This window comes from Acipenser ruthenus, chromosome 32 (genome assembly GCF_902713425.1).
Source record: "Acipenser ruthenus chromosome 32, fAciRut3.2 maternal haplotype, whole genome shotgun sequence".
NCBI classification, from domain to species: Eukaryota; Metazoa; Chordata; class Actinopteri; order Acipenseriformes; family Acipenseridae; genus Acipenser; species Acipenser ruthenus.
This window is the reverse complement of record NC_081220.1, coordinates 7,364,947-7,392,182: the sequence shown is the minus strand read 5'-3', so window position 1 is coordinate 7,392,182 and position 27,236 is coordinate 7,364,947. Positions and strand designations below refer to the sequence as shown.

At 48.4% G+C, this 27,236-nt stretch overlaps 2 protein-coding genes and 1 non-coding gene across 3 annotated transcripts; 1 reads left to right on the top strand and 2 right to left on the bottom strand.

The window, feature by feature from the left end:
- The first annotated feature begins 17,976 nt into the window (after positions 1-17,976).
- LOC131703094 (uncharacterized) lies at positions 17,977-24,343 on the top strand. The gene is made up of 4 exons (XM_059005961.1): positions 17,977-18,274; positions 19,872-19,918; positions 20,835-21,254; positions 23,931-24,343. Exons 1-4 carry the CDS (start codon positions 17,992-17,994, stop codon positions 24,294-24,296), a joined length of 1,116 nt encoding a protein of 371 aa, XP_058861944.1. The 5' UTR covers positions 17,977-17,991; the 3' UTR covers positions 24,297-24,343.
- Positions 22,268-23,157, bottom strand: LOC131702994 (histone H1-like). Its single transcript, XM_059005870.1, has one exon. It carries the CDS (start codon positions 22,912-22,914, stop codon positions 22,297-22,299), a length of 618 nt encoding a protein of 205 aa, XP_058861853.1. The 5' UTR covers positions 22,915-23,157; the 3' UTR covers positions 22,268-22,296.
- A 2,614-nt stretch (positions 24,344-26,957) lies between the features above and the next one.
- Positions 26,958-27,163, bottom strand: LOC131703560 (small nucleolar RNA U3). Its single transcript, XR_009310001.1, has one exon. It is a non-coding gene; the product is annotated as a small nucleolar RNA U3 (small nucleolar RNA).
- Positions 27,164-27,236: the final 73 nt, after the last annotated feature.

Below are 27,236 nucleotides of genomic sequence, written 5' to 3'. Positions count from 1 at the left end.
CAGTTCTGGATATCCGGGTACCAGACTGCAGCGCAGTACACCTCAGCATGTGTGCAACGTGCAGACCCTGCAAGAGGACAGTTCTGGATATCCGGGTACCAGACTGCAGCGCAGTACACCTCAGCATGTGTGCAACGTGCAGACCCTGCAAGAGGACAGTTCTGGATATCCGGGTACCACACTGCAGCGCAGTACACTTCAGCATGTGTGCAACGTGCAGACCCTTCAAGAGGACAGTTCTGGATAACCGGGTACCACACTGCAGCGCAGTACACTTCAGCATGTGTGCAACGTGCAGACCCTGCAAGAGGACAGTTCTGGATATCCGGGTACCACACTGCAGCGCAGTACTCCCCAGCATGTGTGCAACGTGCAGACCCTGCAAGAGGGCATTTCTGGATATCCGGGTACCACACTGCAGCGCAGTACACCCCAGCATGTGTGCAACGTGCAGACCCTGCAAGAGTACAGTTCTGGATATCCGGGTACCACACTGCAGCGCAGTACTCCCCAGCATGTGTGCAACGTGCAGACCCTGCAAGAGTACAGTTCTGGATATCCGGGTACCACACTGCAGCGCAGTACTCCCCAGCATGTGTGCAACGTGCAGACCCTGCAAGAGGACAGTTCTAGATATCCGGGTACCACACTGCAGCTCAGTACTCCCCAGCATGTGTGCAATGTGCAGACCCTGCAAGAGGACAGTTCTGGATATCCGGGTACCACACTGCAGCGCAGTACACCCCAGCATGTGTGCAACGTGCAGACCCTGCAAGAGGACAGTTCTGGATATCCGGGTACCAGACTGCAGCACATCACATCCCCAGCATGTGTGCAACATGCAGACCCTGCAAGAGGACAGTTCTGGATATCCGGGTACCACACTGCAGCTCAGTACTCCCCAGCATGTGTGCAACGTGCAGACCCTGCAAGAGGACAGTTCTGGATATCCGGGTACCACACTGCAGCGCAGTACTCCCCAGCATGTGTGCAACGTGCAGACCCTGCAAGAGGACAGTTCTGGATATCCGGGTACCACACTGCAGCGCAGTACTCCCCAGCATGTGTGCAACGTGCAGACCCTGCAAGAGGACAGTTCTGGATATCCGGGTACCACACTGCAGCGCAGTACTCCCCAGCATGTGAGCAACGTGCAGACCCTGCAAGAGGACAGTTCTGGATATCCGGGTACCAGTCTGCAGCGCAGTACACCTCAGCATGTGTGCAACGTGCAGACCCTGCAAGAGGACAGTTCTGGATATCCGGGTACCACACTGCAGCGCAGTACTCCCCAGCATGTGTGCAACGTGCAGACCCTGCAAGAGGACAGTTCTGGATATCCGGGTACCACACTGCAGCGCAGTACTCCCCAGCATGTGTGCAACGTGCAGACCCTGCAAGAGGACTGTTCTGGATATCCGGGTATCAGACTGCAGCGCAGTACTCCCCAGCATGTGAGCAACGTGCAGACCCTGCAAGAGGACAGTTCTGGATATCTGGGTACCACACTGCAGCGCAGTACACCACAGCATGTGTGCAACGTGCAGACCCTGCAAGAGGACAGTTCTGGATATCCGGGTACCAGACTGCAGCGCAGTACACCCCAGCATGTGTGCAACGTGCAGACCCTGCAAGAGGACAGTTCTGGATATCCGGGTACTACACTGCAGCGCAGTACTCCCCAGCATGTGTGCAACATGCAGACCCTGCAAGAGGACAGTTCTGGATATCCGGGTACCACACTGCAGCGCAGTACTCCCCAGCATGTGTGCAACGTGCAGACCCTGCAAGAGGACTGTTCTGGATATCCGGGTACCAGACTGCAGCGCAGTACTCCCCAGCATGTGAGCAACGTGCAGACCCTGCAAGAGGACAGTTCTGGATATCCGGGTACCACACTGCAGCGCAGTACACCACAGCATGTGTGCAACGTGCAGACCCTGCAAGAGGACAGTTCTGGATATCCGGGTACCAGACTGCAGCGCAGTACACCCCAGCATGTGTGCAACGTGCAGACCCTGCAAGAGGACAGTTCTGGATATCCGGGTACTACACTGCAGCGCAGTACTCCCCAGCATGTATGCAACATGCAGACCCTGCAAGAGGACAGTTTTGGATATCCGGGTACCACACTGCAGCTCAGTACACCCCAGCATGTGTGCAACGTGCAGACCCTGCAAGAGGACAGTTCTGGATATCCGGGTACCACACTGCAGCGCAGTACTCCCCAGCATGTGAGCAACGTGCAGACCCTGCAAGAGGACAGTTCTGGATATCCGGGTACCACACTGCAGCGCAGTACTCCCCAGCAAGTGTGCAACGTGCAGACCCTGCAATAGGACAGTTCTGGATATCCGGGTACCACACTGCAGCGCAGTACTCCCCAGCATGTGTGCAACGTGCAGACCCTGCAAGAGGACAGTTCTGGTATCCGGGTACCACACTGCAGCGCAGTACTCCCCAGCATGTGTGCAACGTGCAGACCCTGCAAGAGGACAGTTCTAGATATCCGGGTACCACACTGCAGCGCAGTACTCCCCAGCATGTGTGCAACGTGCAGACCCTGCAAGAGGACAGTTCTGGATATCCGGGTACCAGACTGCAGCGCAGTACACCCCAGCATGTGTGCAACGTGCAGACCCTGCAATAGGACAGTTCTGGATATCCGGGTACCACACTGCAGCGCAGTACTCCCCAGCATGTGTGCAACGTGAAGACCCTGCAAGAGGACAGTTCTGGATATCCGGGTACCACACTGCAGCGCAGTACACCCCAGCATGTGTGCAACGTGCAGACCCTGCAAGAGGACAGTTCTGGATATCCGGGTACCACACTGCAGCGCAGTTCACCCCAGCATGTGAGCAACGTGCAGACCCTGCAAGAGGACAGTTCTGGATATCCGGGTACCAGACTGCAGCGCAGTACACCTCAGCATGTGTGCAACGTGCAGACCCTGCAAGAGGACAGTTCTGGATATCCGGGTACCAGACTGCAGCGCAGTACACCTCAGCATGTGTGCAACGTGCAGACCCTGCAAGAGGACAGTTCTGGATATCCGGGTACCACACTGCAGCGCAGTACACTTCAGCATGTGTGCAACATGCAGACCCTGCAAGAGGACAGTTCTGGATATCCGGGTACCACACTGCAGCGCAGTACACTTCAGCATGTGTGCAACGTGCAGACCCTGCAAGAGGACAGTTCTGGATATCCGGGTACCACACTGCAGCTCAGTACTCCCCAGCATGTGTGCAACGTGCAGACCCTGCAAGAGGGCAGTTCTGGATATCCGGGTACCACACTGCAGCGCAGTACACCCCAGCATGTGTGCAACGTGCAGACCCTGCAAGAGGACAGTTCTGGATATCCGGGTACCACACTGCAGCTCAGTACACCCCAGCATGTGTGCAACGTGCAGACCCTGCAAGAGGACAGTTCTGGATATCCGGGTACCACACTGCAGCGCAGTACTCCCCAGCATGTGAGCAACGTGCAGACCCTGCAAGAGGACAGTTCTGGATATCCGGGTACCAGACTGCAGCGCAGTACACCTCAGCATGTGTGCAACGTGCAGACCCTGCAAGAGGACAGTTCTGGATATCCGGGTACCAGACTGCAGCGCAGTACACCTCAGCATGTGTGCAACGTGCAGACCCTGCAAGAGGACAGTTCTGGATATCCGGGTACCACACTGCAGCGCAGTACACTTCAGCATGTGTGCAACGTGCAGACCCTTCAAGAGGACAGTTCTGGATAACCGGGTACCACACTGCAGCGCAGTACACTTCAGCATGTGTGCAACGTGCAGACCCTGCAAGAGGACAGTTCTGGATATCCGGGTACCACACTGCAGCGCAGTACTCCCCAGCAAGTGTGCAACGTGCAGACCCTGCAAGAGGGCATTTCTGGATATCCGGGTACCACAATGCAGCGCAGTACACCCCAGCATGTGTGCAACGTGCAGACCCTGCAAGAGGACAGTTCTGGATATCCGGGTACCACACTGCAGCGCAGTACTCCCCAGCATGTGTGCAACGTGCAGACCCTGCAAGAGGACAGTTCTAGATATCCGGATACCACACTGCAGCGCAGTACTCCCCAGCATGTGTGCAACGTGCAGACCCTGCAAGAGGACAGTTCTGGATATCCGGGTACCAGACTGCAGCGCAGTACACCCCAGCATGTGTGCAACGTGCAGACCCTGCAATAGGACAGTTCTGGATATCCGGGTACCACACTGCAGCGCAGTACTCCCCAGCATGTGTGCAACGTGAAGACCCTGCAAGAGGACAGTTCTGGATATCCGGGTACCACACTGCAGCGCAGTACACCCCAGCATGTGTGCAACGTGCAGACCCTGCAAGAGGACAGTTCTGGATATCCGGGTACCACACTGCAGCGCAGTTCACCCCAGCATGTGAGCAACGTGCAGACCCTGCAAGAGGACAGTTCTGGATATCCGGGTACCAGACTGCAGCGCAGTACACCTCAGCATGTGTGCAACGTGCAGACCCTGCAAGAGGACAGTTCTGGATATCCGGGTACCAGACTGCAGCGCAGTACACCTCAGCATGTGTGCAACGTGCAGACCCTGCAAGAGGACAGTTCTGGATATCCGGGTACCACACTGCAGCGCAGTACACTTCAGCATGTGTGCAACATGCAGACCCTGCAAGAGGACAGTTCTGGATATCCGGGTACCACACTGCAGCGCAGTACACTTCAGCATGTGTGCAACGTGCAGACCCTGCAAGAGGACAGTTCTGGATATCCGGGTACCACACTGCAGCTCAGTACTCCCCAGCATGTGTGCAACGTGCAGACCCTGCAAGAGGGCAGTTCTGGATATCCGGGTACCACACTGCAGCGCAGTACACCCCAGCATGTGTGCAACGTGCAGACCCTGCAAGAGGACAGTTCTGGATATCCAGGTACCACACTGCAGCGCAGTACACCTCAGCATGTGTGCAACGTGCAGACCCTGCAAGAGGACAGTTCTGGATATCCGGGTACCACACTGCAGCGCAGTACTCCCCAGCATGTGAGCAACGTGCAGACCCTGCAAGAGGACAGTTCTGGATATCCGGGTACCACACTGCAGCGCAGTACTCCCCAGCAAGTGTGCAACGTGCAGACCCTGCAATAGGACAGTTCTGGATATCCGGGTACCACACTGCAGCGCAGTACTCCCCAGCATGTGTGCAACGTGCAGACCCTGCAAGAGGACAGTTCTGGATATCCGGGTACCACACTGCAGCGCAGTACTCCCCAGCAAGTGTGCAACGTGCAGACCCTGCAAGAGGGCATTTCTGGATATCCGGGTACCACAATGCAGCGCAGTACACCCCAGCATGTGTGCAACGTGCAGACCCTGCAAGAGGACAGTTCTGGTATCCGGGTACCACACTGCAGCGCAGTACTCCCCAGCATGTGTGCAACGTGCAGACCCTGCAAGAGGACAGTTCTAGATATCCGGGTACCACACTGCAGCGCAGTACTCCCCAGCATGTGTGCAACGTGCAGACCCTGCAAGAGGACAGTTCTGGATATCCGGGTACCAGACTGCAGCGCAGTACACCCCAGCATGTGTGCAACGTGCAGACCCTGCAATAGGACAGTTCTGGATATCCGGGTACCACACTGCAGCGCAGTACTCCCCAGCATGTGTGCAACGTGAAGACCCTGCAAGAGGACAGTTCTGGATATCCGGGTACCACACTGCAGCGCAGTACACCCCAGCATGTGTGCAACGTGCAGACCCTGCAAGAGGACAGTTCTGGATATCCGGGTACCACACTGCAGCGCAGTTCACCCCAGCATGTGAGCAACGTGCAGACCCTGCAAGAGGACAGTTCTGGATATCCGGGTACCAGACTGCAGCGCAGTACACCTCAGCATGTGTGCAACGTGCAGACCCTGCAAGAGGACAGTTCTGGATATCCGGGTACCAGACTGCAGCGCAGTACACCTCAGCATGTGTGCAACGTGCAGACCCTGCAAGAGGACAGTTCTGGATATCCGGGTACCACACTGCAGCGCAGTACACTTCAGCATGTGTGCAACATGCAGACCCTGCAAGAGGACAGTTCTGGATATCCGGGTACCACACTGCAGCGCAGTACACTTCAGCATGTGTGCAACGTGCAGACCCTGCAAGAGGACAGTTCTGGATATCCGGGTACCACACTGCAGCTCAGTACTCCCCAGCATGTGTGCAACGTGCAGACCCTGCAAGAGGGCAGTTCTGGATATCCGGGTACCACACTGCAGCGCAGTACACCCCAGCATGTGTGCAACGTGCAGACCCTGCAAGAGGACAGTTCTGGATATCCGGGTACCACACTGCAGCTCAGTACACCCCAGCATGTGTGCAACGTGCAGACCCTGCAAGAGGACAGTTCTGGATATCCGGGTACCACACTGCAGCGCAGTACTCCCCAGCATGTGAGCAACGTGCAGACCCTGCAAGAGGACAGTTCTGGATATCCGGGTACCAGACTGCAGCGCAGTACACCTCAGCATGTGTGCAACGTGCAGACCCTGCAAGAGGACAGTTCTGGATATCCGGGTACCAGACTGCAGCGCAGTACACCTCAGCATGTGTGCAACGTGCAGACCCTGCAAGAGGACAGTTCTGGATATCCGGGTACCACACTGCAGCGCAGTACACTTCAGCATGTGTGCAACGTGCAGACCCTTCAAGAGGACAGTTCTGGATAACCGGGTACCACACTGCAGCGCAGTACACTTCAGCATGTGTGCAACGTGCAGACCCTGCAAGAGGACAGTTCTGGATATCCGGGTACCACACTGCAGCGCAGTACTCCCCAGCAAGTGTGCAACGTGCAGACCCTGCAAGAGGGCATTTCTGGATATCCGGGTACCACAATGCAGCGCAGTACACCCCAGCATGTGTGCAACGTGCAGACCCTGCAAGAGGACAGTTCTGGATATCCGGGTACCACACTGCAGCGCAGTACTCCCCAGCATGTGTGCAACGTGCAGACCCTGCAAGAGGACAGTTCTAGATATCCGGGTACCACACTGCAGCGCAGTACTCCCCAGCATGTGTGCAACGTGCAGACCCTGCAAGAGGACAGTTCTGGATATCCGGGTACCAGACTGCAGCGCAGTACACCCCAGCATGTGTGCAACGTGCAGACCCTGCAATAGGACAGTTCTGGATATCCGGGTACCACACTGCAGCGCAGTACTCCCCAGCATGTGTGCAACGTGAAGACCCTGCAAGAGGACAGTTCTGGATATCCGGGTACCACACTGCAGCGCAGTACACCCCAGCATGTGTGCAACGTGCAGACCCTGCAAGAGGACAGTTCTGGATATCCGGGTACCACACTGCAGCGCAGTTCACCCCAGCATGTGAGCAACGTGCAGACCCTGCAAGAGGACAGTTCTGGATATCCGGGTACCAGACTGCAGCGCAGTACACCTCAGCATGTGTGCAACGTGCAGACCCTGCAAGAGGACAGTTCTGGATATCCGGGTACCAGACTGCAGCGCAGTACACCTCAGCATGTGTGCAACGTGCAGACCCTGCAAGAGGACAGTTCTGGATATCCGGGTACCACACTGCAGCGCAGTACACTTCAGCATGTGTGCAACATGCAGACCCTGCAAGAGGACAGTTCTGGATATCCGGGTACCACACTGCAGCGCAGTACACTTCAGCATGTGTGCAACGTGCAGACCCTGCAAGAGGACAGTTCTGGATATCCGGGTACCACACTGCAGCTCAGTACTCCCCAGCATGTGTGCAACGTGCAGACCCTGCAAGAGGGCAGTTCTGGATATCCGGGTACCACACTGCAGCGCAGTACACCCCAGCATGTGTGCAACGTGCAGACCCTGCAAGAGGACAGTTCTGGATATCCAGGTACCACACTGCAGCGCAGTACACCTCAGCATGTGTGCAACGTGCAGACCCTGCAAGAGGACAGTTCTGGATATCCGGGTACCATACTGCAGCGCAGTACTCCCCAGCATGTGTGCAACGTGCAGACCCTGCAAGAGGACAGTTCTGGATATCCGGGTACCACACTGCAGCGCAGTACACCCCAGCATGTGTGCAACGTGCAGACCCTGCAAGAGGACAGTTCTGGATATCCGGGTACCACACTGCAGCGCAGTACACCCCAGCATGTGTGCAACGTGCAGACCCTGCAAGAGGACAGTTCTGGATATCCGGGTACCACACTGCAGCGCAGTACTCCCCAGCATGTGAGCAACGTGCAGACCCTGCAAGAGGACAGTTCTGGATATCCGGGTACCACACTGCAGCGCAGTACACCCCAGCATGTGTGCAACGTGCAGACCCTGCAAGAGGACAGTTCTGGATATCCGGGTACCACACTGCAGCGCAGTACTCCCCAGCATGTGAGCAACGTGCAGACCCTGCAAGAGGACAGTTCTGGATATCCGGGTAACAGACTGCAGCGCAGTACACCCCAGCATGTGTGCAACGTGCAGACCCTGCAAGAGGACAGTTCTGGATATCCGGGTACCAGACTGCAGCGCAGTACACCCCAGCATGTGTGCAACGTGCAGACCCTGCAATAGGGCAGTTCTGGATATCCGGGTACCACACTGCAGCGCAGTACTGCCCAGCATGTGTGCAACGTGCAGACCCTGCAAGAGGACAGTTCTGGATATCCGGGTACCACACTGCAGCGCAGTACACCCCAGCATGTGTGCAACGTGCAGAACCTGCAAGAGGACAGTTCTGGATATCCGGGTACCACACTGCAGCGCAGTACTCCCCAGCATGTGAGCAACGTGCAGACCCTGCAAGAGGACAGTTCTGGATATCCGGGTACCAGACTGCAGCGCAGTACACCTCAGCATGTGTGCAACGTGCAGACCCTGCAAGAGGACAGTTCTGGATATCCGGGTACCAGACTGCAGCGCAGTACACCTCAGCATGTGTGCAACGTGCAGACCCTGCAAGAGGACAGTTCTGGATATCCGGGTACCAGACTGCAGCGCAGTACTCCCCAGCATGTGTTCAACGTGCAGACCCTGCAAGAGGACAGTTCTGGATATCCGGGTACCACACTGCAGCGCAGTACTCCCCAGCATGTTTGCAACGTGCAGACCCTGCAAGAGGACAGTTCTGGATATCCGGGTACCACACTGCAGCGCAGTACACCTCAGCATGTATGCAACGTGCAGACCCTGCAAGAGGACAGTTCTGGATATCCGGGTACCACACTGCAGCGCAGTACACTTCAGCATGTGTGCAACGTGCAGACCCTGCAAGAGGACAGTTCTGGATATCCGGGTACCACACTGCAGCGCAGTTCTCCCCAGCATGTGAGCAACGTGCAGACCCTGCAAGAGGACAGTTCTGGATATCCGGGTACCAGACTGCAGCGCAGTACACCTCAGCATGTGTGCAACGTGCAGACCCTGCAAGAGGACAGTTCTGGATATCCGGGTACCAGACTGCAGCGCAGTACACCTCAGCATGTGTGCAACGTGCAGACCCTGCAAGAGGACAGTTCTGGATATCCGGGTACCACACTGCAGCGCATTACACTTCAGCATGTGTGCAACATGCAGACCCTGCAAGAGGACAGTTCTGGATATCCGGGTACCACACTGCAGCGCAGTACACTTCAGCATGTGTGCAACGTGCATACCCTGCAAGAGGACAGTTCTGGATATCCGGGTACCACACTGCAGCGCAGTACTCCCCAGCATGTGTGCAACGTGCAGACCCTGCAAGAGGGCAGTTCTGGATATCCGGGTACCACACTGCAGCGCAGTACACCCCAGCATGTGTGCAACGTGCAGACCCTGCAAGAGGACAGTTCTGGATATCCGGGTACCACACTGCAGCGCAGTACACCCCAGCATGTGTGCAACGTGCAGACCCTGCAAGAGGACAGTTCTGGATATCCGGGTACCACACTGCAGCGCAGTACTCCCCAGCATGTGTGCAACGTGCAGACCCTGCAAGAAGACAGTTCTGGATATCCGGGTACCACACTGCAGCGCAGTACACCCCAGCATGTGTGCAACGTGCAGACCCTGCAAGAGGACAGTTCTGGATATCCGGGTACCACACTGCAGCGCAGTACACCCCAGCATGTGTGCAACGTGCAGACCCTGCAAGAGGACAGTTCTGGATATCCGGGTACCACACTGCAGCGCAGTACTCCCCAGCATGTAAGCAACGTGCAGACCCTGCAAGAGGACAGTTCTGGATATCCGGGTACCAGACTGCAGCGCAGTTCACCCCAGCATGTGTGCAACGTGCAGACCCTGCAAGAGGACAGTTCTGGATATCCGGGTACCAGACTGCAGCGCAGTACACCCCAGCATGTGTGCAACGTGCAGACCCTGCAATAGGACAGTTCTGGATATCCGGGTACCACACTGCAGCGCAGTACTCCCCAGCATGTGTGCAACGTGCAGACCCTGCAAGAGGACAGTTCTGGATATCCGGGTACCACACTGCAGCGCAGTACACCCCAGCATGTGTGCAACGTGCAGACCCTGCAAGAGGACAGTTCTGGATATCCGGGTACCACACTGCAGCGCAGTACACCCCAGCATGTGTGCAACGTGCAGACCCTGCAAGAGGACAGTTCTGGATATCCGGGTACCACACTGCAGCGCAGTACTCCCCAGCATGTAAGCAACGTGCAGACCCTGCAAGAGGACAGTTCTGGATATCCGGGTACCAGACTGCAGCGCAGTACACCCCAGCATGTGTGCAACGTGCAGACCCTGCAAGAGGACAGTTCTGGATATCCGGGTACCAGACTGCAGCGCAGTACACCCCAGCATGTGTGCAACGTGCAGACCCTGCAATAGGACAGTTCTGGATATCCGGGTACCACACTGCAGCGCAGTACTCCCCAGCATGTGTGCAACGTGCAGACCCTGCAAGAGGACAGTTCTGGATATCCGGGTACCACACTGCAGCGCAGTACACCCCAGCATGTGTGCAACGTGCAGACCCTGCAAGAGGACAGTTCTGGATATCCGGGTACCACACTGCAGCGCAGTACACCCCAGCATGTGTGCAACGTGCAGACCCTGCAAGAGGACAGTTCTGGATATCCGGGTACCAGACTGCAGCGCAGTACACCGCAGCATGTGTGCAACGTGCAGACCCTGCAAGAGGACAGTTCTGGATATCCGGGTACCAGACTGCAGCGCAGTACACCTCAGCATGTGTGCAACGTGCAGACCCTGCAAGAGGACAGTTCTGGATATCCGGGTACCAGACTGCAGCGCAGTACTCCTCAGCATGTGTTCAACGTGCAGACCCTGCAAGAGGACAGTTCTGGATATCCGGGTACCACACTGCAGCGCAGTACTCCCCAGCATGTGTGCAACGTGCAGACCCTGCAAGAGGACAGTTCTGGATATCCGGGTACCACACTGCAGCGCAGTACACCCCAGCATGTGTGCAACGTTCAGACCCTGCAAGAGGACAGTTCTGGATATCCGGGTACCACACTGCAGCGCAGTACACTTCAGCATGTGTGCAACGTGCAGACGCTGCAAGAGGACAGTTCTGGATATCCGGGTACCACACTGCAGCGCAGTACACCTCAGCATGTGTGCAACGTGCAGACCCTGCAAGAGGACAGTTCTGGATATCCACTTTGGGACAAATAGCCTGGCTCAGGGACAATCCCCTTAAGACATCCTATGCGGGAGTTAGTCGTGGCAGTTAGGAGAGCTTCTCCCCACAAACTTTTTATTGCTGTAAGTTCAAGTTTGCCTGCACCCAGTGATTATGCATCAACGTCTAGAGTTGTGAAAGAAGCCAACCGGATTTCTTCACCACTCCCTGTTGACATGGTGAATGTACTGTTCCTCAGAAGCAATCACTTTGTTGGGAGAATTGGTGTTTGAATACTCAGTTAAAGATAATGAATTAATACATGTGTGTAATGGGTTAACTGAGTTACAAACTTCTTCCAAATGAGTTCAAGATCACAGAGAGAATAACTGAATGATAAAACACGCAACACCACGATATCTTTTATCAATTTTATCAAAAGCTAGTTAAACATACGGTACAGAAATTGAAAAGCAGGTTAATTATCAAAACAGCATCAATCAGTACAGCAGTCTATATAATCAACAACTGTCACGTGATAGCTCAGCTTCAGTGTAAGTATCAATTACATATAAAAGCAAAGCTTCATAAACTATCCTATAAATTGTAATAATAATAAAAAAATAACAACTTAGTCAATAACTAATATAATTAAATGGCAGTATAACTGAATGAGTAAATATGTGGGTATAAGTTCAGTAAATTTGAATTAATCGGATATTACCAAATAGTAATTCATTCTTTATCAATCTGATGTTAAAATGTTCTTTAATTAGAACCACGGCACAAAATACTTAACACCCCAAATCTATCATGCATTCAACAGCTCTAGATATAATTCTCTTTCAGTTTAGTTATTAAATTATAATCCTCAGATAGCAAAATAGACATTTTGTTCTAAAGCACTCCTAGCCGCACCGCTCTTACAGAACACAAATTTGAACTTTACTGCAAACAGACATTTATAACGTTTTCCAAATATGATTTCTGCAATTTTCTATTCTTTGGTTTAACTGGGAATACTCAATTTCTTTTGTGGAGTGGATGCAACAGCAGAGTGTGGTTGAGGTTCTTTCTTCAGTCTTTGTCCCCATGTGTAGATTCTTGCTGTACAATTGATTGTTCTGGTAGGCCGACCCAGTCAATTGCTGTAGAGTTATCATTTTCCTGGTCAGATAACCCAGTCAATTGCTGTAGAGTTATCATTTTCCTGGTCAGATAACCCAGTCAATTGCTGTAGAGTTATCATTTTCCTGGTCAGATAACCTAGTCAATTGCTGTAGAGTTATCATTTTCCTGGTCAGATAACCCAGTCAATTGCTGTAGAGTTATCATTTTCCTGGTCAGATAACCTAGTCAATTGCTGTAGAGTTATTGTTTTCCTGGTCAGATAACCCAGTCAATTGCTGTAGAGTTATCATTTTCCTGGTCAGATAACCCAGTCCTTTAATTTATTTATAAACGTTCTTTTTTCTTCAATAATAATCCAATCGTTGAGGGTTCTCTTCAATTATTTTTTTTGTTATCGGGTGCTTTGCTGGATGTTGTTAGAGCTGCTGGTTAAAGGTGTTGACATGAGCTCCCTTTTTCTCTGACTGACTAACTTGACTTGACAAAGAACTGCTCTTCTCTGACCTTGAAGATAGCTACACATACAAAAACACTTTGAGTTTCTGCTCTCAGAATTTGGGCCCTCAGATTGATGTCTTTGTTGTCATGGGAACGGGGCTAGCAGAGTGCCTGGGTAATTGGAAAGATGCTGCCCTGCTTATTTATGACCTTCAGTTCAGATCCAGAGCTGATAGTTCAACTACTCCATGTTTAACCCTTTAATCACTCCTGTGGGCCGACAATTTGTTTCTGAGGAACAAGCAACCTGCTATATATATATATATATATATATATATATATATATATATATATATATATATATATATATATATATAGCCTCGCGCCTCCTCGTCACTATGAACAGCTGACTGTTGTGTTCCGTGTCGTTGCTGTGTAACCATTTCAACAGTTTAAAACAAGCTGTCTTTCAGCAGCAAAAAAGTCTTCAAATCTCACTTCTATCTCCATTATCTGTGAGTATTTAATTAGCATAACCCTTTTCCTCGCGCTAGGTGATGTTGTTGTTTATATAGTTGTTATTTTGTGTTAGTTAGCTTGTTTTTATTATCATAATTCGTTTATTTCGCAGACGCCTTTATCCAAGGCGACTTACAGAGACTAGGGGGTGTGAACTATGCATCAGCTGCAGAGTCACTTACAATTACGTCTCACCCGAAAGACGGAGCACAAGGAGGTTAAGTGACTTGCTCAGGGTCACACAATGATTCATTGGCTTAGGTTTGATTTGAACCGGGGACCTCCTGGTTACAAGCCCTTTTCTTTAACCACTGGACCACACAGCCTCCCACTGCTTGTCGTTAGCTAATGTTCCGTTCTTGTCAGCTAACTAGCGGGATCAGTTTTCTACCCCTGTTAAATTCTTAGCTTATGTCACATCCCGTATATTAAGTGCGTTCTGTGTAACGTTGTTAGGTTAATGTTAGTCTAGCAGGGGTCTGTTATTTATCTTTCTTATTTGTGTTTTCTTCTCTGTTGTAGTTTCACTCCCACCACACGGCAAATCAATGGGCTGAAAGTCCAAACGTCTTGTGTGGTGAAGAAGGAGGAGGGAGTTTAGCTGCCTGTCAACCTTGAGCAAGGACGACACTCCTGGGGTGACAGAACAGCGCTCCTAATGAGAGTGATGTCATCGCTTTACACCTAGTGCGGGTACGGGGGTCATCATGGGATAAGAACCTTGTTTAATACACAGATCTTCATGATGCTGATTATATATTTATAGAAATATACGCTGATATAGAGAGTCATGAAAAAATTAAACTGTTTTTTTTTTTTTATATATGTTAACACTAGTATTGCTAGTCATTTTAAAATGCCTAAAAGTTCCAGAAAAAAAAGATGTCGCAGGAATTTAAAAAAAAATTAAAGTAACATTATCTTGGATAATCTTTCAGAGGAATGTTCTGATGAAACTGGAGTCTGTGACGGAGAAACAGTCTGAGATTTTAACCCTTCTAAGAGCAAGGCAGATTTCTAATGGAGCTGTTGATTGTGGGATAATGAAATCGTCCATGCAGCGCTGTAAGGGAGTTAGAGGAATTGTTTGTACGCTCAGAAGAGGAGCACAGATACACTTAGAACATGGGGAGAAAACAGCAGGTTTTATAAATAACAAGTAGGAATAGAATGATCCTGGTGGACTCCCTTTCTATTGCTTCCCATGTCACATATTGTGGTGGATCCAGCCAAGGCACTGACTGGAAGTGCAGGATGAGCCCTGTAGCCTGGAGATGGCAGCTTCCAATCCAGTCTGTGCCATCACTAGCTATGGCTGGGAGTTCCCAGGGTTGGGTGAGGAGGGTTTCAATCAGATCGGTAATCCTTGTCTCTTCTGTGGTGGCTGGCGAGCCAGCTGTGTTGTAACCGGAACTGTGTCTCCTCCGAGGCGACAGGTGTGGTTCACTTCACTGTGGAGATGCAGAGTGACAGGAAGCCTGTCGGAGGACGTTTCGGAGGAGGCGAGCGCTCGTCTTTGCCTCTCTGTCACACAGGGGCTTCAGAATAATTAGCCATTCTAAATTGGGGAGAAAACAGATCAAATAATTGGCAATTCCAAAAAAAAAAAAAATGTTTTGTGTTCATCTTTTCAGATCATCTAGTTCAGCAATATTGTAATTTTAAGGCTCATCCAGTTAGATTATGTTTAATTTACTTCATGAAAATTTATATAGGAGGCTGTGTGGTCCAGTGGTTAAAGAAAAGGGCTTGAAACCAGGAGGTCCCCGGTTCAAATCCCACCTCAGCCACTGACTCATTGTGTGACCCTGAGCAAGTCACTTAACCTCCTTGTGCTCCGTCTTTCGGGTGAGACGTAATTGTAAGTGACTCTGCAGCCGATGCGTCGTTCACACACCCTAGTCTCTGTAAGTCGCCTTGGATAAAGGCGTCTGCTAAATAAACAAATAATAAATAATAATAATAAGTCTTTTTTTTCATTCAATTGTTAGCATTTATTTATTTTATTTATTTAGCAGACACCTTTATCCAAGGCGACTTACAGAGACTAGGGTGTGTGACCTATGCACCAGCTGCAGAGTCACTTACAACTACGTCTCACCCGAAAGACGGAGCACAAGGAGGTGAAATGACTTGCTCAGGGTCACACAATGAGTCAGTGGCTGAGGTGGGATTTGAACCGGGGACCTCATGGTTACAAGTCCTTTTCTTTAACCACTGGACCTCACAGCCTCCTAACATAATTAACATTAATATTCATTAACATAAATGAAAAAGCTGCTGCAAAGGAGCATTGTACAGTTTAATTTGAATGATCTTGAAGCAAGCTTTTGGGGTGATATTTTTGTCCGTTTAGACTCTTATTTTCAGGGTTATTAATCTCTGTCTCCAGCTCTTTTGTTTTGTAGAAGCAGTTTATGGGAAGGACAGGCCTGTGAAGGCCAGCGACGTGGAAGACCTCATCACTGAGACGCTGAGATTCGCGCCTCACACAGGAGGAAAGTTTTTCGAGATTTACGATTATACTGTAAATCACTTTCACGAATCAGCCCCCAAATGTAGTCACCCATCATGTTCTCGTTATACTGTCCTTGGTAGCGGCGTTCAAAGTCCAGTATATCCTGGTGGAAGCACTCGCCTTGCTCCTCCGAGTACGCTCCCATGTTCTCCTTGAATTTATCAAGATGAGCATCAAGGATATGGACTTTGAGGGACATCCTACAGCCCATTGTGCCGTAGTTCTTCACCAGAGTCTCAACCAGCTCCACATAGTTTTCGGCCTTGTGATTGCCCAGGAAGCCCCGAACCACTGCGACAAAGCTGTTCCAAGCCGCTTTCTCCTTACTAGTGAGCTTCTTGGGGAATTCATTGCACTCCAGGATCTTCTTTATCTGTGGTCCGACGAAGACACCGGCTTTGACCTTTGCCTCAGACAGCTTAGGGAAGAAGTCTTGAAGGTATTTGAAGGCTGCCGACTCCTTATCTAGAGCTCTGACAAATTGTTTCATAAGGCCCAATTTGATGTGCAGTGGTGGCATCAGCACCTTCCGAGGGTCCACCAGTGGCTCCCACTTGACATTGTTCCTCCCCACAGAGAACTCGGTCCGCTGTGGCCAGTCCCGCCTGTAGTAGTGCGTCTTGGTGTCCCTGCTGTCCCAAAGGCAAAGATAGCAGGGAAACTTGGTAAAACCGCCTTGGAGACCCATCAGGAATGCCACCATTTTGAAGTCTCCTATGACCTTGATGCCATCTCAAAAAAATGCAGATATGTATCCACTTAGGCAGCTGGAACTAAACTGAACTGGTGGGCTTAAGGCCCCTGTATTTATACTACTATTTATATTACTGGAAAGTTCTAGAAAGTTCTAGAAGTTACTCCAAGTTTACTCAGCACTGAATCTATCTGGAATGTTCTGGAAAATAGGTCAATTTCAAAATATCACTGTCCTGGTCACAAAAGCAAAGTTTGTGGGGAATAATAGCCATTTTCTATACTGGGGCATAAGCAATTAGGAAATAACACTTACTACCCAGGAACCAAAAAAAAAAAATAAATAAATAAATTGTTAGACGGTGTTATCATTGAATTTCTGCAAGTGTGTCACGTGATACTAGTTTCGTGTTGTTTGTATACTCTTGTATACAACAGCATTTATTTACTTTAACAACATAGAACAGCATAAACATTCTGCATGGACAGATGTGATCGCACAGTTTCGTTTTTCTAAAGCTGGTAAAGGATTTACTCGTGACTTAGGGCAGTACATGTGCTTATTAGAGTGACTGTATTTTGTTTATGACTGTAAGTCGCCCTGGATAAGGGCGTCTGCTAAGAAATAAATAATAATAATAATAATAATAATAATAATAATAATAATAATAATACTTACAGCGTATCGACTCCAACAACACCGGTGTAAAAGAAACCCATGAGTGTGTGTGTGTGTGTAAACATGTGTTTGCCTCTGCAGAAATGCAGATGTACAACTGCAATACGCAGGGAAATGCATAACCATTATCTAAGAAAACAATGTGAAACAACTTATTTGGAATCAGATTAACAACGCGAATGTAGATGCATTTATTGAAATGTTCTTTAATCAGCAACACTGTGCAGGGAATGCGAGTCAGCAGTTTGGTGGTTAACACGCGCTCACAGACACGGCTCAGTGGTGGGCGGGTCTAATGTTTCCGCGCTCTTCTTTGCTGGCTTCTTTTTCAATCAGGTCCGGTCTGCGTGTATGTAATACAACCTCAGCCCTTGTTTCAAGTATTGTGTTATTTTTATAATACGGATCTACAGCATGTCTGGAAGAGGTAAAGGTGGTAAAGGACTCGGGAAAGGAGGCGCCAAGCGGCATCGCAAAGTGCTCCGTGATAACATCCAGGGCATCACCAAGCCCGCTATCCGCCGCCTGGCTCGACGCGGAGGCGTGAAGCGAATCTCCGGGTTGATTTATGAAGAGACCCGCGGGGTGTTGAAGGTTTTCCTGGAGAATGTGATCCGGGATGCCGTCACCTACACTGAGCACGCCAAGAGAAAGACCGTCACCGCTATGGATGTGGTGTACGCTCTGAAGCGCCAGGGTCGCACTCTGTACGGATTCGGAGGTTAAGGATATTCATCGGCTGCATTTGAACACAAAGGCTCTTTTCAGAGCCACCCACAATATCAAGCACGAGTTTAAATCCGTTTACTAATCATTCACTTTCTACAACCTCAGGAGATGCTCTTTGGGTTCGGGTGTTAGTTATAGATTTATGTATGTTGTTTATATATGTATCTGCGTAAACTCTGAATTCCAATGACGTGTGTATGTATAATATGCGTTTTGGGAGTTATTTTGTTTAAAGAAAGTCTGCATTAATAAAGTACGGATAACGTATTAACGAGCTAATTTAATTAAGGTAGTATGTTGATGTAAACTAGGGAAAGAGGTATTGTTCTAAACTTGAACAGTCTTAAGCAAAAACACCGCTGCTTCACTTTAATATTAACAAACTGCTGATACCGCAGAACTAGCGGTGTGTTCACTGGAAACCCCTTCCAGCTCTCCTAACAGGAGGCTGCCTGTCACCGGGGGAATGCGCTGCTCAGATGCGCGGGATTATACAGCGGGGGTCGAGGCCGAGTGGGTAAAACGATGGACTGGGAATCCATTGGGGTCTCACCGCGCAGGTTCCAATCCTGCAGACAACGTGTAAATATTCATTTTGTATTATTCCGTGCCATTGTATAATCTCAATGAAACCATAGATAGGATGTCTATGAATGTTTTCATGTGGGCAAAAATCTGAGCCTGTGTTACTGAACCTCATCCCGAGGATACTCGAGTTAAAACAGGCACGGTGATCTAAAAATCTACAGCGATATTTCGTACTTTGGGGGGGAATGTTTTAATCAAACTGTTTTATAATGTAAATAAATTATTGGAACATATCATTTAAATTGGTATCATTGCAGATATAACTACCTTTACACAATGTAAACAAACTGGACAGTCAACAATATCGACTTTCTAGTTAACTGAAGTGCCCAGAACTCTAAACTGTAAACTAAAACCTAGGAATTATAACAACTCGAACACGACTGTAGGGCTGTGTGGTTTTAAACACTTCTAAACGGTTACATTTTGTTACAGCTGTCTTCCAATTTAAAAATGCGCGCCAAGAGGAAACAAGACAAACCGCAGCAGAACAGCGCCAAACCAGAAACAGCGGGCAGGGAATGATACAACCAATCAGAGGCATGCAATAAGATTCTGCACGCCCTCATCCACTATGACGTCTTTTAACATTCTAACTAGTATTGCACCGTTCTGTCCAATCACGAATGAGCCGGTGTGTATAATAGCAGGAGAGCGGCCGCGCATTTATTGTTGTGATATTCTGAACTACAGTGAAGATGTCTGGAAGAGGAAAGACTGGCGGTAAAGCCCGTGCTAAAGCAAAGACTCGCTCCTCCAGGGCAGGACTGCAGTTCCCAGTCGGTCGTGTTCACAGGCTACTGCGGAAGGGAAACTATGCCCAGCGTGTGGGCGCTGGAGCCCCGGTCTATCTGGCCGCTGTGCTCGAGTACCTGACTGCTGAAATCCTGGAGCTGGCCGGGAACGCCGCCCGGGACAACAAGAAAACCAGAATCATCCCGCGTCACCTGCAGCTCGCTGTCCGCAACGACGAGGAGCTCAACAAGCTGATGGGAGGCGTCACCATCGCTCAGGGCGGAGTGCTGCCCAACATCCAGGCCGTGCTGCTGCCCAAGAAAACCGAGAAGCCAGCCAAGAAATAAATCACTCGGACGCCGCTTTTACATCTTATAAACCCCCAAAGGCTCTTTTAATAGCCACCCACTTTTCTATAAAAGCGCATCGAATCGGTTTATTTTTATTGTCTGAAAAATACCGACTGGTGAGAATTGAAGCAATAAATAGTTAGTTTGTATTTGTGTGTGGCAGTGCAGCGCTGCCATGTCTGTTTGGAGCGATATCAAACACACGCCTCGCCTCAGCGCGTGTAGATCACGTTCCCACATTAATGCCATGTTCTTTACAAACAGACAATCTGATACAATATCAATGACTGCTTTACTTTGTTTTCGATCGAGCTACCTTGAAACATGCTTCCAGTTGGAAATCCACCCCCTCCCGCGTTTGTGTTTTATTGCGGGGATATGTATTTTCCGTGTTTTGTTTTTTGTTTGTTTGTTTTCAGTCTGATTTATAGTTTTTGAATTGGTCTATTTTCTTTAGTGTTAAGGGTACATGCTTGGTTTATGTATTTTTTCTCGCCATAAATAAGTATTGCTTGCCTATTGTTGAGCGTTTCTCCGTTACAATTTTGAACACAGACTGCTTAATCTGAATGGAATGCATTTCTTATACTGGGGATAAGCAATGTTGTCCTGAATGACTATACTGTATTTATTAAAAAAAGGCGCCAACAGCTCCGAAACAATAACTGCTTAACAGAATGCGCGCGCGCAGAATTCAAATGTTCCAATCAATCATTGAGAGTCTGGAATATAGCCAATGAGGAACAGAGACCCGCCCTTCAGATCTCATAGCCTATCAGAGTAGCTCAGTTCCTATATAGTCTCTGGTATCGGCTGCTTGTGCCATTTACAGTGTTTTTTTTTAATACTGTGTAGTGGAGTTTGAAAATGGCAAGAACTAAGCAGACTGCGCGTAAGTCCACCGGTGGAAAGGCGCCCAGGAAACAGCTTGCTACCAAGGCTGCTCGAAAGAGCGCCCCCGCTACCGGCGGCGTGAAAAAACCTCACCGTTACCGACCTGGCACTGTGGCTCTGAGGGAAATCCGCCGCTATCAGAAATCCACCGAGTTGCTGATCCGCAAACTGCCCTTCCAGCGGCTCGTCCGAGAAATCGCTCAGGATTTCAAGACCGACCTGCGCTTCCAGAGCTCCGCTGTGATGGCGCTGCAAGAGGCTAGCGAGGCTTACCTGGTCGGGCTCTTTGAGGACACCAACCTGTGTGCCATTCACGCCAAGAGAGTCACCATCATGCCCAAAGACATCCAGCTGGCCCGCCGAATCCGAGGAGAACGCGCTTAAACTGCAAAACCCTTAAAATACAGCGAAACTCAAAGGCTCTTCTAAGAGCCACCCACTTCTCTGAAAGTGTTCTATTCCAATTTTAAATAAACAGCTGTAGTTTACACGGTAAGTGTTATATGTGTAAGTTTCGCAATTGGAACATGTTAATATTATATTAAGAGCGCGTTTCGCTTTTCCTTCCCAACGTTGTGCTTCTTTTAAACCATCAAATCTATAGATGGAAAGAGAGGCTACATTTTAGGCCAAAATAAAAATCTGATATCAGATATAAAAAAATGCCTCGTTTATTATCGGCGGAATTTCGGGAGGTGAGCCGGCTCGGACTCGCTCAGCTTGTTCGGTGTGTAACAGGAACAGCTTCGAGTCTTTTCTCAGAATCAGTTTGTTCTGTTTCTGTTCTAGCATCTTGGCTGACAGCGATGTGGGGATGATGGGGTTTGTGCTTGGTGATGTTTTTTCAGTCGACAAGTTCAAACCAGTATTTATATCATATGTAAAATAGCAACATTAATACAATTGAGTCAAATACATAAAAACAATCTCGCTGTACAGTACAGACCATCGTAAACCGAGTCTGTTTATTGCAGTTTCCCAGTATTGCAGATACAGCTGTCATTGATCTAATGTATAATGTGCACAATGTGATAGATTTTAATTGTAAGTCGCCCTGGTTAACACGAAATACTGTATGGCTTTTGATAGACTTTTACGATATCATTTCGTAGTTTATTTGATTGCATGTCAAATAAAAGATCTAAATGAGGTTATTAATTATTTTAAAGGTGTTTCAATCATAGAATTCGAGATAATGCAACACCTTTGTCCACAGCTGTACCTGCGGGGCGGCTCCATGTTTCACCGTCTTGGACTGCTCGCCGAGGAGACCGGGCTGTTCCACCGAGAAAGCGGAACACGTTCCACGGCAGCACATTCCACACATCGCCCTGTGTTTACAAGGACAATCTGCTCTTTTAGAAAGATGTGTTGGCTCTGAAAAGAGCCTTTGGGTTCACTGTCGCATGGTCGCTTTAACTGATCACTTCTTTTTAGGAGGCGCCTTCTTCGCTGCGGGTTTAGCTGCCTTGGTCACCTTTTTAGGTTTGGGCGCTGCCTTTGCTTTCTTTGGGCTCTTCTTCACGACCTTTTTAGGCTTGGCAGCCGCTTTCTTCGGGCTCTTGGGCGCTTTCTTTACAGCTTTCGGTTTCTTCGCTTTTGTAGGAGTCTTCTTGGGTGTCGCTGCTTTCTTTGCCGAAACATTTTTCGTTGTTTTCTTGACAACCGCTTTCTTTGCCGCTGGTTTCTTTGGAGCTGCCTTCTTCTTGGCCGCCTTCTCCTTGGCTTCAGCTGCTTTTTTGTTGAGCTTGAAGGAGCCCGAGGCGCCGGTGCCCTTGGTCTGTAGCAGGGTCTCCTTGGTCACCAGGCTCTTGAGGGCTCTATTGACGTGGGAGTTGTTCTTCTCCACATCATAGCCGCCGGCCTGCAGGATCTTCTTGAGCGCCGCCACAGACAGCCCGCTGCGCTCCTTGGAGGCAGACACAGCCTTGACGATGAGCTCCGACACGCTGGGACCCGATTTCTTGGGCTTTGCTGCGCTTTTCTTCTTGGGAGCTTTAGCCGGAGCAGGAGCGGCTGGTGCTGGAGCAGTTTCTGCCATTTCTAATATTTCAACACGGAGAAAACTCACACGTAATGCTGAACTGTTCTGCGAGTCACAGAATGCGAGCAGAAAGGCGGAGAGCGGAACTTATCCACACGATGAGAACCGTGTAGACTCAACTGACCCGCAGGCAACAGATTCATTATGAAAACGTCCTGTCTTGTGTTTTCACGCTGCACAAAATATACAATTTGACAGTGAAATTGGAACAAATGTACACAAACAACCGGGGGTATCAAAACAGAAGGGTTGTGTTTACAATATAACGTATTCTTTAACCAGGACCTTTACTGCATTTTTAATTGAGGTGACCAAAACTGCACTATCCTCCAGCGAAACCAAACTGCTCGCTCTGTACTTCGCTAGATTTTTTTGAATATAAGATGACAATTGTATTATTTAAAGTAACTGTATGATTGGTTTCACAAACGAGAAAGCTAGGCAAACACAACTTAAGTTTGAAGCGTGAAGTTTGTAAAACTGGACATTTAATCACCTTTATGTGCGGTGCAGTTAATACACTGCATCACGTTCTGCCGGATCATCCCCTTGTAATCGATTGGGAGAATTACTTTGTTGAATTGTATTTCTCTTCACCCCTGACCCACACTTGTTGCAACAATGTAAGTACCCTGGCATCAGCACAGCCTTCTCTGAGTAGATTAAATATTTCATTAGTAGTGTATTTCATAGGCAATGCCACCTCTGCCTCCTGGTGAGGAAAACAGGTTATTTTTCCACTGTGTGTTTGCCTGCAGAAATACATAACCATTATGTTGGAAAACAATGTGTAAAAACTTATTTGGAATCAGGTTAAAGGACATTTCCATAAATTCATTCACATTCGCGTTGTTAATGAATCAGCAACACTTGAATACATGTAATGCGAGTCAGCAGTTTGGTGGTTAACACGCGCTCACAGACACGGCTCAGTGGTGGGCGGGTCTAATGTTTCCGCGCTCTTCTTTGCTGGCTTCTTTTTCAATCAGGTCCGGTCTGCGTGTATGTATTAGAGCCTCAGCCCTCGTTTCAAGTATTGTATTATTTTCATAATACGGATCTACAGCATGTCTGGAAGAGGTAAAGGTGGTAAAGGACTCGGCAAAGGAGGCGCCAAGCGGCATCGCAAAGTGCTCCGTGATAACATCCAGGGCATCACCAAGCCCGCTATCCGCCGCCTGGCTCGCCGCGGAGGAGTGAAGCGAATTTCCGGGCTAATCTATGAAGAGACCCGCGGGGTGCTGAAGGTGTTCCTGGAGAATGTGATCCGGGATGCCGTCACCTACACTGAGCACGCCAAGAGAAAGACCGTCACCGCTATGGATGTGGTGTACGCTCTGAAGCGCCAGGGTCGCACTCTGTACGGATTCGGGGGTTAAAGATCTGGACACAAGGACACGAACACAAAGGCTCTTTTAAGAGCCGCCCACCTTTTCATTTAAAGAGTTTTCAATTCTGAAACAAGCTAAATTTAATACACCACTAAAATCTTCAAAAGAATAAAATCACATTTTTCAAAATGTTTTATACTGTTATCTCCCCAGTGTTTTCTTTGTTTTAAAATGGCTATTTACACCTATTTCACGCTGTGTAACGAGAGTATTTTAGGCTTAAACTTAAGTGTTGGATTTTTAACTCTTTACACAAATCCAGAAAAAAATAAAATTAAAATAAGCATTTCAGTTAATAAATCAATAAAATCAATTAATTGAATGGAATTGTATTTTAAAAAGTGAACATTTTCAGTAATAATGAGAAAATACGAGCTCGGTTTTATCCGATTCCGTGCAGAATTAAAGTCAGATAAGAAATAAAAACACTTAAAAAAAAAAAAAAAAAAAAAAAAAAAAAAAGTTTTATCTAATTTTATTTTCAGTACATTTTGTAATCAGTATAATAAATTAAAAGCAGCAGATCCTGATTCAGCTTTGAGCTCCACGATGTCGTCTTTTCTGTATTTGAGTTGAAGTTTCGCCATTCAAGCTGCTGTGAAACAATCGAGACTCTGGGATGAGGAAGAAATCAAAGAGCATCAGCATTGATCGTGTGTTTCTACATTTAACGTGTTTAATGAGCACAGAAAGTGGCGTGGGTTTGATTATTTATATTTCTATATTTAAGACGCATCGGGTGTGGATTTCAGTATTGCTGTATACTGAGTTCTTCATGTATTTAATAAATGAAAAACAAAAGACCTAAACTAACCGATCAAGAAAAAAGGCGCCGAATTCAAACCTGAACTCGAGAGAGAAAAAAAAAAAGATCTCAGCTCGCGGCAAAGTTACCACCCCCTCTGTTGCGTATCCAGTAAACAACCAATCACATCGAAGTATTCCGTCACTCGGGAGCGTTGCTAGGTTAACAGGTCAACATTCTCACTCTAAAGGGTTGTTTGGTAATAATTTGCATACAGGCTGTATAAATACTGGGGCTCTGGGGGCTGGTTACTCATTCATCTTTCAAAAAGCATCAGAGAAGGAAAATGCCAGAACCGAAAGCTGCACCCGCGCCGAAGAAAGGCTCCAAGAAGGCTGTTGCCAAGACCCAGCCTAAGGGAGGGAAGAAGCGCAGAAAGACCAGGAAGGAGAGCTACGCGATCTACGTGTACAAAGTGCTGAAGCAGGTCCACCCCGACACCGGCATCTCTTCCAAGGCGATGGGCATCATGAACTCGTTCGTCAACGACATTTTCGAGCGCATCGCCGGCGAATCGTGCCGCCTGGCTCACTACAACAAGCGCTCCACCATCACTTCCCGGGAGATCCAGACAGCCGTGCGCCTCCTGCTGCCCGGAGAGCTGGCCAAGCACGCCGTGTCTGAGGGCACCAAGGCCGTCACCGAGTACACCAGCTCCAAGTAAACCGAGACCGTCCCTGCTCCGTCTTTACAACACAAAGGCTCTTCTGAGAGCCACCCAAATACCGCAAAAAGAGTACAATTCTCATTTCAGTTCTCTGCACATTTTAAAATGGAAATGTTTAAGGTAAGGAGACTTACGTATTTATTTGGGAATGCATTTAGTTTTAGTTTCATAAACTTAAATGTTTATCGGGTTTTATGAATTTCGATTTTCTTGTAAAAATCGATTCGAATCTGTTTAACTTCGGCGGGAAAAATTGAATATGGATTGTTTCGACAAAACTGCGAATATTACAAGAAACATTACATTTGAGTTATAATAAGCGTTCTTAATTATTGAACAATCTGCTTTTGTTGGTATCTCATTTATTTCATGTATATCGCTGCCTCCACTGGCATGCATTCTGTTGTACTTTGCAATTCAAAGGTTTGGTTGTGCATTGTTTTAAATCGAGGGTAGAACCGAGGCCAGTTTGAATTTCAGTGTTTACATTCATATATCATGTTTGTTTTTTATTAACCCAGTGAAATACACCGCCCAACTATCTGTGTATTTATAAACCTTGATTTAAAAAAAATAAGAAAATAACTGCTTGATAATGTTAGTTGTCCAGTTTGTTTACATGCTCTCCATTTGCAAGCAGCAGCGCTTGCTGGAGCATCTTGAGAAACGCAGCCGTCTGTTTAAGTGAGATAGAGAGATCTCAATGACACGACACGTGATCTTCGTTCTGTTTGCACCAAGATCACCTCGAACAACGAAATGGACCTGGATCAATATGGAGATGGAGAGATTCGCCTGTAACAGAACTCCCATAGGCTATACTGCAGAACGTGTCTATTGCCATTGTGCCTTTTCTTTCTCCACTAGATGGCACTCTTCTCTCATTTGTAACGTCTTTATCTTTGGTTCATTAATAAAGAAACGGATGCCACTCTTCCTTGTAAGTGGGGATAAGCACAGGTTATTTTCAAATTAAAGTTTTTATTTAAGCTCATTTAGTCCTCCGTAGTGCTAATCACATTACTATATTTTTTATATCAGTGAAGGCCTATTAAGTGTTCTTAAATTGTTTTAACATTAGCATTGATCAATTTGAAATTTGCTTATTGATTTAAACAACTGAACAATTGTAGGCTTGATGGTTTCTTTTTTTCTGCGTTTCTACCAGTATGAGAGACGCACTCAAAATGTGTCCCCTTCCTTCAACAACCCCCGACTGAAGATTGAAGTGGTCATTCCTTGCAGCGAGTAGGTTCCCGATAACAACACTCATTGTCAGCTCGGTGCTGAGAAGAAAACACTGCCACTCCTCCTGGTGGATACCGAGACCAATCCCTTCAAAACATGTTTCACTCTAGAAATGATCCTTGCAAATATAGTCTTAACTTTTATTGGCAGACCGTCGGCACCAACTGGCAAGCTCTACTTCATATGATACACTGACTGGGCAACAACG